The sequence below is a fragment of the Leptosomus discolor genome, chromosome 5 (assembly GCF_034619465.1).
Source record: "Leptosomus discolor isolate bLepDis1 chromosome 5, bLepDis1.hap2, whole genome shotgun sequence".
In the NCBI taxonomy this organism is placed as follows: domain Eukaryota; kingdom Metazoa; phylum Chordata; class Aves; order Leptosomiformes; family Leptosomidae; genus Leptosomus; species Leptosomus discolor.
The window spans coordinates 24,662,667-24,676,245 of NC_141395.1; the positions used below are offsets into that span (position 1 = coordinate 24,662,667).

General features: G+C 36.7%; 1 protein-coding gene across 2 annotated transcripts in view; it reads right to left on the minus strand.

Annotated features, from left to right (window-relative positions):
- Positions 1-9,496: 9,496 nt before the first annotated feature.
- ATF2 (activating transcription factor 2) overlaps positions 9,497-13,579 on the minus strand; it is a 39,962-nt gene continuing 35,879 nt past the window's right edge. For both annotated transcript variants that reach the window (XM_009953755.2, XM_009953757.2), the window contains one exon: positions 9,497-9,931. In XM_009953755.2, coding sequence (XP_009952057.1) covers positions 9,705-9,931 — 227 coding nt within the window. In that variant the 3' untranslated portion in view covers positions 9,497-9,704. The remainder of the gene's footprint in view (positions 9,932-13,579) is intronic.

The window sequence follows — 13,579 nt, forward strand, 5'->3', positions numbered from 1 at the left end:
CTTCAAATATCATACTAAACAAGAATAAAAGTGAAGGATTTCTTTGTCCGTCCACAAACTCCTTCACAGCCCACCAAACCGATGTCATGCCGTCTTCGTCAACTTCTACAGTGAAGTCAGCAGGACAGATTTCTGCACCAGCCTGCAGAACACATCCCTGAGACCTTCGGTCTAATTACAGCCCTGGCGACTGCTGCTGTGAGCATCTTGCCATGGAACAGGGTAACGCAGACCAGTAGATGGAGAAATCCAAATAGTGCATGAAAAAAGCAGACCCGTAAGCAACAACAACAAAACCCCTATCACGATGAAGTGCAAAACCTTAGAAAGATAAAACACTGCAGAACTCTCTTCTGTCAGCTCTGTTTATAAAGCTGGAACATCTCCATCAGTGGGCTCAAATCACATGCAGGGTGCGACTGCTGTCTCCCATCCCCAGTTTACATTGATGAATACATGTAAATATAATTATGAGGGTTTTACTGTTTGTTCTTGCTGTACAAGCAAAGTCTATTATTCAACTCCAGAAGCCAGTTCATGGCAGTTACTTTTTCAGGAGTCTGTTCTAGAGGCCAAATTTTAGTTTTAATTTTTTTCAGAGTTTATATTCTTCTCTAAGGAGTCAAGTAGGCAAATCATGCTGTGAAGAGGCTTATACCATTCCCTGGTTGTTCATTAGAAGAGCAGAGGGAATGGCGTCCCCTTAGGTCCTTGGGGAATGACAAACCAGAGGGCAAAGCCTCCCACCAGAAGAGAGGCAGAGGAACAGGGTCAGTGAAGCAGAGGTGTCTTTCAGCTCTATTTCATGCAGCCGTAGCCAAATTAACATTTTTTGCAATTTATTATCAAGTAACAGTAAGGTGCAGCCTGCCAACTGTGTACGAAAGCTTATTCAACCCTTAGCAGGGGAAAACTCCACTCCCTGCCCAAGACTGGCAGCAGAGGAGGGGGCAGCAGGCAGTGCAGCATCCCAGCTGCTACAGGCGCAGACTTGGGGAAGCTGTACCTTTCCCCAACCGCTCTACCTTCTTCTCTCAAGAGCTTCATGTGCTGTAAGTTGCAGAATATCAGGAAAAAAAATATATGCAAACTTTATATCAATATTAAAAAGTATTTGCTCAAAATATTCAGCAGTTACCACTAGATGGCATTTCATTCCTGAGAAATTAGAAACTCCCAGGTTTCAAATTACTAGTTATAGAGAGCAGGAAACAGTAGGAAATGGAATTACTTACCTCATTCGGTTAATAATTTATTACCCATTGTCTTGTATAAGCAAGACATCACCAACACAAGACACTTTTACTTGCAAATTTATAAATCCCCTTTATTTAGCTGTAGCTTGTGACTCTTCAACCCACTGCTCAGTAGGCAGGGATTTGAGCTGTGGTCAGCACTTACCGAAAGTCTTTTCCACAGTTTTAAATTAAAGACAAATGTAGGCCAGTTCACAGACTCTGAGCATGCCATGGAAATCTGCCAGAAACGCCTTGCTCCAGTAACTGTACACAGTATTTCCTGTGTTATTTTTGGATAAACCCTTAATACAGATTGCAGTACAAAAAACAATTCCCATTCAGGAATAGCTCTATTACAATCAATTATATGAAATAATAATTTCATAATATTTCCTTATGAATATTATACTTCGCATCGGTTCATTTCAGTTTCAGCTTGTACAAGCTGTGATGTACAAGGTGACATTTCCATTCATAATCTTTGCAGGGTACAATGTATCGTGTTCAGAGGTGCAGTGAAGTTCTACTGGGCACGTCCTGGGGTGACATGTACGTAGCTTGTTTAATATCCAGAAGCCTCTCAATGTCAGATTAAAACCAAGCAAGAGGATTTCCCTTACTCAGCAGCAAAATGGGAGACTGAGAAGTGAACTATTTACTTTTTCCTTAAAAGAGTCTAGAGTACAGTTAACTCTTACTTACGGAAAGTCAAACCACCTTCAATAAATGTACTTAATTTCACATATATGCAAATATACAGAATATTATGAGAATTTTTTTCATTAGATCATCATAAGTACTGCTGTTTTGAGCATATAGCAGCCTGTTTAACTGTTCATGACAGCAAAATTCAGCAATCAGAATATTGACATAATTTCATTTCCCATTGAAATTCTGAAAGAAAAAAAAAATCAAAAAAACCCAGAACAGAACACGAAAGTTCCAAGTATGCTCCTTGAAAAACAATTATGTTTTTTAAGTAATATAAAAAGGCATACCAACATGCTTCAAAAATACTTCACTTTCAAGTGTTTTTTAATATATACTGAACATATCTGAAGTATAGGTCTCACATCAAGGTCTCTTGCTCTTAACATGTCTTCAACTCCACTTGCAACAGCAGGGGCAATAGCTGCCAGCTGCAGACTGTTCGTAGTTTAGAGAAATTAACAACATCTTTCAGGGTGGAGGCTTATGGTAGCATTCAAATAACCTTTAAACACTAACATCGTAGATTTCTGAGCACTTGAAGAATAAAATTGAGAAAATATTCAGGAAAAATCTTCACTGCTTAGACTAAGCTACAGTAAAGCTCTTAGGTACGACAGTGACTTCTGAGGAGTAACTTTGGGCCTTAGAAAAAAATTTAATATTGAGTATAGAAGGGAAAAAGAGAGAGAATTGATTTGACTTTGACTAAATTTTGACTAAATTGTGTTTCCTGACAGAAGCATGGGTGGTGACTGACAGCTGCCTAAATCAAATGCTGCTCTCATACTTGCTTGGGAAAGCCTCATTGCAGAAGGAATCTAACTTCACTAGGGTAGAATTAATCTTCACCTCTTCATAAAACAGGCTTAAGTTTCTTTGAAATTGTCATTGCAGGAAAGCTGCTTTAGTTTAAGGCAAATATTTTAAGAAATGGTGGCTTTGTATTGGTTTAGTAACTATACATGTGCACTTTTTTTTTGTTTAATTTAGCTTTATACTATTCTCCAGCAACATGATCTGGACTGTCAATAGACATGTCAAACCAAAACTTTACAATCTCTAAAAATTTATATTTATAACAATCTAACTCTGCCCAAGTGGTGGTATTTTCTTAGGTAGACAAGACCCACAGGACTTTATGTACCCTAACAAACACCTCTGTGTGCCTGGTGTATTACAAAGGGTGGTTACATTAAGTGGGGTTGTGTGCCTGTATCTGTTAGGTGAAAAGAACAGCAACAAAATCTAAACTAGACGTGAAATTACCAGAGCAGGTAAAGATCGTGCATTTCTTTCCTGAAACAAATGACTTTGCCAGACCTTTGGGACAAGGAAAAGGCCAGAGTTTATAACAAACTGGTACTTATGGTTTAAAGAGACTGGAGAAGGGAAGCATCCAAGTCAGTATAATGTGTTTCCATCCCAAGGAAGCCAATGCAGTGCCATATGATAAGCAGAAGTGACAAATATAATTGCTGACAACTCAGAAACAGTGTTCCAGTTGTGTGGCAGCTGGAAACAGAGCTCTAAAAGTTCAATGGCCACCAGCCTGCTTACACGGCATTCAAGAGAGTGCTGCGTAATTTATAGAAGAAAAAACAAGTTAAGTCCTATTGGAATCAGAGCGTTAAAAAGTTTGGGTAAACTGTTAGAGACAGTGTAAAGAAATCTTTTATATATTCACACATATGTGAAAGTTATAAATTGTAAACTTAAAAGCTTGAGATTTATTAAATATTCAACAAAATGATCAAGTGTTCAAAATGTTCCTATCATCCAGTGAAATATACAACATCTGTTTGGCATTTACAAGGATTATCTATTTTTTCAGCAAAAATCATTAGCCCCTTAAAGCAATTCTGCTGAAAGGGAGAACAGAAAACAAGAAAACGGAAATATTAGCCTTTTCCTTGCTTTGAAATCATAACCATGCTGACTCTAAAGTTTGCTGGCATTTTATAGACAACTGGAATGACTGTACTATGTGTTGTATCACCTTTAAGAGTATCTTTCTCAACACGCCCTCATGAATAACAGGATGTTTATACTACTTACCTCAAGTGAGATCAAAACGTTTCTAACACCACTGTAAACACTTTGAAGAAATAGATCATCACAGAATGCATCTTTCTGTCAGAGAGAGTGTCAGAGAAAAGGGCTGGCATAATTGAGACATGAAATACAGCACCCTCTTGTTCAGAGGGAATAGTGGGCAAATGGGGTGGACTTCTATTTCTCTCCATTTCATTTTCTCAATTTATTCAGAAAGTCAATTTATTTTGTTTGCTGCTGAAGCAGAAGGCTCATTCTCTCTTGTCTCCCTTTTCCCTTGATTGGGATCCTAGATGTAAGATGTGGATGTAATTTCACATTTTATTTTTAAACATAAACAAATTAGTAGGCTTTTTGAAATCATTCCGGTTCTAAAAACGCATCAGTTCAGTGATTTATCAAGGGCAGTATTTTTGCCTTCTGTAATGGTGTAGAACAAGTGATTCAGCCAAAGGGAGGGAAATACTATTTATGTACAATGCCAAAACTAGCTTGCAGCAAAATGAGAGGAGGGACTTTTTAGGCATTGGAAAAAAAAATAGATCTTAACTTCTGTCTTAGAGGTAGCTAAACACACCCATCAGGCTTGCATTCATTGCATCAAATCCACCTGGGGACAGATGGTATTAAATGGAATTGTAATAGCTCATGTTTGTACTTTGATGTATGAAGCTAGCCCTAGGCGAGTCAGGCGAGGAAAACCTGGTTACCTGTTATTCTGTTCCTCTGAAGGTACCGATGTGACAGCGCGCTCGGTCCTGAAGCTCCTCTTCTCAGTCTAGCACTGACAGATCTCCCTAAGCTACAGTGTGCTGTCCTTTAAGCTTATTAATTGTAAGCTGGAGTATCACCAGGCCCTGCTGTCCAAAGCGGTTAAAAATACTGCCCACTCCCTACTGGGTCCGCTATGGGTATTAAAAACAAACAAACAGAAGTTCCTAGAAGCATGACTCCTTTTCTTTGCTTCAAGCCGTTTTGTACCTTTTATGCTTGTTATCATTTCCAATCAATTTATGCAGCTGAAGCTACTGTTTCTTTAGCTAGGGATTAAAAGTTATAAATGTACTAAGCATTCATTCCCAGATTAAATTCTGTTATAGGTAGTTTATTAAAAAAAATTAAGAACCTTCTCCCCCCCTCCCTCCTCTTCCCCAAAAATGAATAGGAAAAAAGTGCTTGGAAAAACATACTTCATCATTATAAAAGTGGCAATAGAAGAGGGATGGAGACTTTGAGCAAGGCTTAAAATAAAATAATTACACTAATTGGATGAAGTTTATGTGTCTTGTTATTCCATTGATAGCTGTGTAATTAGATGATAACTAACCCCACACCTAGGAAGTTAGAAACTTTTTGAAGACAGTTGCTCTTTGCAGAGTTATGAAGCTGTCAGCATACAACCTGCAGTCATTAGCTGTGCAGGGCATCAGTAATGAAATTTTTTTCAACACTAAAAAATCCATACTGGAGATTCAGGACATCCTTCCAGACCTAAATATGTATTTTGTAACATGCCTTGTTCTAGGAAGATGAAAATGTCAAGATTTCATAAGCTTCTCATATCTATTTTAGCTGAAGATGACAAGATACACAGCACACAGAAATTCCTTTCCTGACTGCCAACTTCTTGAAATGAAAGTTTGATACAGAGAGTTCACACAACCAAGGAGGAAGCAATATGCAAAAAGAAGAAATTCCATGCTAAATATATAAGCACGTTCAAGGGGCTCATCACACAAAGAAAAATAATTTGAAGAGGAAGAAAGTAAAGAACAAAAAAGGTCATGATCTTAAATTCCATGAAGGAAAAAAAAAGTAATATTAAACCATAAAATTAAAATTAAAAGGCCAGGAGACTTACTATTAAAGAATATAAAACTTTGAGAAACCAAATTATTTCATAATATGGACATCTGGACCTACCCTACAGTGTTATACAAGACACAGGTTAAATAACCCATACCTGTATTACTGTTGATATGATGGTTAAAAATAAATGCAAAGGAAAAGACTACTGTAAGCCAATCTTACCCTCACTGTTCTGCAATGTAAATGAGCGCAGTTCAAATTATTTCTCTACTGAGGGAAGCAACAGGCAGCATATAAATGCAAACAACCTTCATTAGACACATTGTCATGAGTATATTAATCATGTCAAGAAGCATTGCTGAAGTTTCCTTCAGCGCAATTTAACATACCTTACTTTATTAAGATGCACTTAATTTCACTATGTTTTCTCCTCATTATCATTTATGATGACCAATTAAAATGTTTGTGTCTGTCTCTAAGTAAATCACTTCTATAATTCTGGTAGCTGAAATCACAGCTCATCCAACACTTCTGTCATCTCGTTCCAGCAGTGCAGTATCTTTCTTTGCCCAGGCTCTATTAGCATTTCAAAGCGAAGCAGCTTACTTGGATTGGATAGTTAGGTATAAAACCAGGTCTTTTTACAGCGTAGACATTAGAAAGTGGGTTGGTCCTCCCCCAGATGCCCTGTTACACAGCCATCGTGTTTTTTTCCTTGGAGTGACAAGCACAACTCATATAGTCAGTAAAAGAACATAATGAAGTCATAGAGGCCTTAGGCATTATTCTTATATTGGGCTCAAAGTTGTGTGCAGTTTAACTTTGATTTCCTTTGGCCAAGGCAGGCAATAAATGCAAGTACACAGCAATTCTACCCTTTTTGTTTCCTCCAAAGCCCCCACGTCAGGGTTCTGTCAAGAGCTTTTCAAATGATGATATAACAGAATGTGCCACTCCATGTACGTTTCAAACACTCACAGACAAACCAAACACATTTTTAATATTCTAAGAATCAAGCATGAGGGCATGTTTTCTCAACCTTTCACAACACAACTGTGAGCAGCTCATCTGACTACAGCTGCTTTTCCTGACTTCATGTATATTAGGATATCTGAACGTTCTTAGCTGGAAATTCTGATCACACACAGCACTTTTGCTGTGGAACTTGGGGCAACCAGAAATGGCTGAGCAACATCTGGGATCACCAAGCTGTGTTTATGAACTCCTTTATCTGCGGATTACCTTGGGCTCCTGGAACTAATGATACAAGGCTTGTTCCTCAGAAGCTGCTGGAGCTCAACTGCAGAGCAATGGAATTTGGCTTATTTTCTAAAGAAACGTATGTGTTCTTATTTACATAACGTTACTTTGGCATGAGAGTAATGACTTCCAGAAAAATGCTGGTAATTGCAAGGATGAAGAAATAAGTCTGAAGACAGTGCTGCCTTTTAGAACAATTATAATTTCATTAAAATAGGAACATAACTTAAAGATAATTTTATTCTCTTTGATGATTTACTCATGCAAACTGCACATAAAAGAAAACAGTACAGTTTGTGAAACATGTCAAATGTAAAGACCCAAAATGCTAAGTACAGAAGTAGTGTGACATACGTCTCGAAACGGAATCCATGGTAGTACGACTAATAACTTTTCTCTATTTGCTGAACACAGATTTTAATGGTTCTTTTTCCAGCCCCACTGTTAAATTCATTAACTGTTTACATGTCTCCTATACACTTATGTAGACTTATTTTACAAGCGCGACAGTTTTGTTATAAAAAAACTCCACTTATATAAATATGATTTAAAAGCCTTTGTGTTTAGGAGAGCAAATAATAGTATAATCAATGAGGCCTTATCTAGTCCACCAAAACTACAATGAAAAGTGACTGTATAGCTTTCTTGCAGAATTCACATTTTGTGCCTTTGCAATTAATTTCCTTCTCACAAGAGGTCCATTGTACTTCACCATCCTGGAAACGTTCAGTAACTGTTACAGCTTTTTATCTTGAAATTGGGAAAGTAAGACTTTTAAACACATGAGGTTATCAAATCAACTTTCTCAGTTTTAAAATACAAAATATTTAGAATCCCTATTATTTTCATGCTTAAAACCCTGCAATGATACATATATGACTTAGATACTTCTTTGTCCAGTCTTCATTATAGTATGGTTGTATATATATTGTAGAAATCATGATTTTCCTATGAATCAATTACATTTTTAGATTTAAACTGAATCAAATAGAAACTTGATGGCACTGACACTTAAAAACACATAGTATAGTGTGGAGAAGGAAGAGCAAATGAACTACACAACCCATTATAAATGCATTAAATCTTTGTTATATACATAATGGAATCCTGCTTTACTGCCAGTTGCTACTATGCATCTGTTTTTGCTATTATACAAAGTTTTCCGACCTGAAAGCACACATCTACTTTTTTTAAACAACTTAATCTATTGTAAAATATTGTACTGTATTTTGAACATGAGTACAGAATCAAAATAGATAATGGCACATTTAAAAAACTCAATATCCTACAGATGATTGGATAATGAGAAAAAGTGTACCTACAATCATCTCATCAGAAACAAACTACATCATGGAATGTTAGTTATCCAAGTTCGCACAGTAAATAACATTTTAAAACTGCAATCACCTATCAGCCAGCATCACATTGAAGGCATCTTTAAACATTCAAGCAAAAGACTGCTGGCATTAACTACTGAACCATTCTCACGCACACACCACACACACCACATTATAATTACATTGTTTCCAAGATACGGCAGATACTGATTTTTTTTTTCCACAAGAAAGGTATCAAAATTTTTGCTACTAAAAGATGACAGTGCTTACACAAGAATTAAGTACAAGTTAGCTTGCAAATACAAGACAATGACAAAAAAAAGTCTTGAGTTGTCTGAAGAAGGGTTTTAGGCTTTTCTGGCATCCAAAACCATGAGTAAACTCCTTAGTCTGCGACTCAAAAATCCACAAAATATCAACCCACTTTGGAATACTAAGTATTCCATATTTGATAACCCTGTATTTTACAATATGCTTACTGGTTTCAGCCTAGTAACAAAGGGTAGTTACAGATATCTAGTCTAACTGGAGAAATAAAGCTCTCCTCCCCCAAGAACGGAAGTGTTGGAGGGGAAAAAAACCACCTGACACCAATTCAAAATTAAAAAAAAAAAAAAAAAAAAAATCTATTTAGTAATGATCCTCATTTAGGATAGGTATGTGCATAAAAGTACTGTATCTCATATACTGTACTGGCCCTATTAATCAAATTAAAAACCCCAACAGTTAAAAAGCCAACCAAAATGCTATACAAAAACCAACCCAAACGTTTTTCTCCCAATGTTCTTCCTCTCATAATGTGCAAAACAACAAAAAGGCAAAAAGACTAAAAGCAAATTTATGGTTACTGTCTTTCTCTTGCCTAGTGCTTTATGACCTTGCTAACATTACAAAGTCAATAGGGACTATGCAGAACTTTGGTATAAAAATGTCACATAATATTACTATCACAGTCTTGGGGATGACCTTTAGTAATCCACCCCAATGTTTGTTGAAATAATAGCAAATTAAAAATGAAATAAACCACATTGTGCTGTACACGCACTTTACACATTAAGCACAAAAAATAACTAGTAAAACTAATAATAAAAAAAAAAAAAAGTCTTTTGCAAAGAGACTAGAACTGGTGTTCTGTCTCATCTTCACCTGCCAATCATTACAGCCAAATTTAAGTCAGATTTTTAAAAATGAGTAATTTTAAGCTACAATTTCTCCTAGATGGAGACTGGTCTTTTGTTGATTTCCCTTTAAAGTCACAGATGTGTATCTAAGAAACTGATGCAACGCAAGTTTTTAATCAACTTCCTGAAGGTTGCGACTGGGAGGGAGGCGCCATGACGATCTGGGAAAGCACCGGCTCTGTGCTCTGGTCTGCCATCTGGGTGAGAACGGAGGTGGCCACCGCTTCTGCCTTGGACGTTGAGCTTACGCCGTTGGACGTGCTGACAGAACTGTGCTGAATAGCTTCTGTGTGTGGACTGCTTGGCACTGATATGTCTTCCGAACTGTCATCTTTATCTGCAGCTGAAAAAGAAAAATTAATTTATTTTTTTCTCTGGAATGCACATGCCCATGTGCCAGGTAACAGCAATCATCCCCTAAATAATTAAAATTCATGGTGAAATGCAGCACAAATTGCAAAACAATCTTATTTTCATTTTTTAAAGAAAATACTACTTTGTAAGCAAAAAATATGGACTGCAGTATGACATCTTCAAATTCATGATGAAAACTGTCCAATTTCCTGCCTAGTAAATCAGCTAGTGGGTACCATGCCTAATTCTAATGATGAATGCTCCTGCCAATACGCAGTATTTTTAGATAAAAATGCTACCAGATCTCTTCGTGCTATATGAATTGGCTTTAGATTTTTCACATATGCTATTTTCTGCGTTTGCTTAGTAATCCAATGAGAATGATTCTACATTCAGTAATTAATATCTGTGATCACTAATATGATATCTGAAAAAGTATCATTTACACCACTATATTAATTGGACAATACTTCCACAAGTTTTCAACTCACATTCTTTTAACAGAGTGAAGTTCAGTAACTTCCTCAACATACAAATGCCTCTCAGTAGGATTTAAAAGTGTTAAAACTGATTAAAAAAATACCTTCAAGAATACTTCAGGTATTCTCCCCAAAACTGAAGTGAATTAGCCACACAGTTGCATTATTTTTTCCCTCATGAGAAAGGGTAAACACATTAAAAAATAATTTTAATTGTGCAAAACTAGAATTTAGAAAACGAGCATGACTTAAAATGTCTTTTCTTACATAGACATCCTAGTCATGCTAAAAATCACTCTTTTTTTTCCAGAGTTGCAAAAGATAGCCAAAGCATTATGCAAACATTGTCAAGCAAAAATCTGAGTCAAAGACTAAAAAAACCAAACCCGAAAATAAGCCTACTGTTTTTCACTCAAAATTAAAAATACGAACACTGAATTTAATTATAACTTTTCTGTATCACTTCATGCTACTTCGTGTTTTCAAGTATTTTTCACAAAAGTTTTATACACTGACTTAAAACCAGTATACAGACGGAATACTGGAAGTCCCTTTTCAAACACTACTGACTATTGTATAACATCACAATATACAAAGGTACACACAAACATAGGCAGAAGCAGCATGAACTATTGCTTTGACATAGCAATAGAACAAAGCTTGATTTTCTCTAGACTTGTCTTTGCAATCCCTTTCAGATTTGCTTGAGATTGGCCTACAAATTCAGAAGTTACCCAGAGGAAGAGAAGGAATGGGAAAGGATGACACTAACACTACAAGATGAACAACACCGTGGTATCATAGCCTCGTTTCCATAGAAAACCAGGCTAATAGCAGCAACTAAAAGGAATGCCAAGCATGAACAAACAATGATGAAATGAAGATTATGATGTACTGAGGTTTTATATGACTTATTAGCTATGGGTAAGAAAATTCACTAAATTAGCAAGCCAAGTCCCCAACATAAAGATCTTTGAGCAACCCCACGTGCACTAAGAACACACGCCTCTTCAAAGCCTGAAAACAAGTTCTATTATGAACCACTTCTGGAAAAGAATGGTAAGGTGAAAAAGAACGGGTAAGCAAGCAAAACTGCTGTATTTCTTTCCAAGAAATACTGCCTACACGAACAAGGTAGCAATTTCTCTTATACCTCTACAAGAGCATGGACATAATCGTTTGAAAGTAGCATAAAGTTCTTATCCACAAGGCCAACTATTTTATAGATACTGCATTTTTTCAAAAATAGTTTTTTCAAGCATTAAAGGAGATAAGAGACAGATGATATTGAGCTAGGTCTGCTGACAATTACCGCACATCCTAAGGTTACATGGTAACTGTATACATTAAGAGGAAGAAAATTAAAATACTTCTGAAAGACATTTGCAATCCTTAGTAGGATTTGCCCGTTCAAGATCAGAAAGCATATGAACAAGTGACAATTCAATTAACACTATTCAATAGGATTTCATCTTTGCCACACTGCTATCAAGACCTACAAGATCTCATGTAAAAACAAGAAAGAAGGAATACATGCAAACTTTGTTAAAAACAGAAACTCTAGTGCCATTTCCTGAAAAATACTGAGTTACTAATTATGAGAGTAGCATATTCTTCCCCTCAGACAGAATGAAACGGCAGCAAGTGGGCCAACAGGTATCAAATACAGTCTCCCTGCTGCAACACCTGCTCCTCCTCCTCAGAGCTGTTGTTATTTTCCTATGAATCTCAATCTTCCTATTATGCTTCTTTTGATGATTTCCTTGATAGCCAAATCTTCCTTGCCCTCAAGAAAAAGGGTTAGTTTAAAGTGCTACAGGCCAGAGACAGAGAGGAAGTAAAGTAGATCATTATCTTCCTGCCAGAGAAGGAAGGTCTTCCATTTTTCTGTATCCCTTAACATATATGTTGTTAACTCAAAAGAAATGTCTCTAATAGTATCAGAGTGCTAGAGAACTTAAGAAAGGCTTGATTTTCTGATTTTGATGGGCTCAGGAAGACCATATATGCAATGGAAGAAACAGGTATGAAAATACTTATGATCACCAATGTACAATAGAAATTTTCATATCATTGAGCAGAGGAGCAGACATACTGTGCCGAAGACACAAAAGCACATGATTTGGGTATTTTCAGATGCCAGGGCCTAGAGGTGGGGCGCTTACAGCAGACAGGTGATTATAAGGTACAGACCTAACACCAGTTCATGGTCATAAATTTGACTGGAAGCATAAATCCTTGCAATAACTACGAAGTAATATTTTGAAATGATGTGCCACCCTAGAGAATAGCTATTTAGATTTCTTTCAAAATTCTTCCTTAAGTAGCCCTAACTTTACAGTAATAGCAGCCAAAAACTGACTACAGAACTCCATTTGAAGAACTAAAACCAAACAAGAAAATCTACTCAATGAATACTGAAGACACTTAACAGTCACCTCATTACAAAGGTGACTTGCCTTCTTAAGCCTGAAGACTTGGAATAAAGAACAAAGACTTTTAGAATAACACAGGAAAGTAGTATTTAAATTCTGACAGATTTTTTTCTTCTTTCTTAGTTGACCAGAGAATTGCCAGGCACAGGATTGTGGTTTCAAGAGTGCAACTGATACATACCAGAATCATCATGTAGCTAATAATGCAAAGAAAGGCTAGGCATTTTAGCTTTTTAATGGCTCCCCCAGCTTTGCCTCAAACCAAGGAAAATGCACAGTCCAAATTAGAAATTAATCTACAGAAGTAACATGCGCTGTACATTAGAAGGCTGAAAATTTAGACTTACATCACGTGAACTTTCCTGAAGGCTACATAGTTCTTAGACAGGCTGCATCATGAGAATGAGTGAGCCACTTTGGTAATGGAACACAACATGGGCTAGACTGAGCTATAGAAAAGATTTAAAAAAATATCAAACAAAACACAGACTTTTGAGGATGTACTAAAAAGTACCCTTTTAGAGTAGTCAAACATTGCTGCTGTTTGCTCCTCAGCGTTGTTCACCAATAGTAAGGTAAGCAAACAAAGAGGGATTTCAGTCTTCAGAAGGAAAAACCCCACCAAAACCAAAATGGGAGTGAGTATGCAAGCATTGACATGTGATTCAGAACTCCTTTCGGTCCCCTGATAACCACTAGAAGGGAAGCCTCATGGTAATTCTC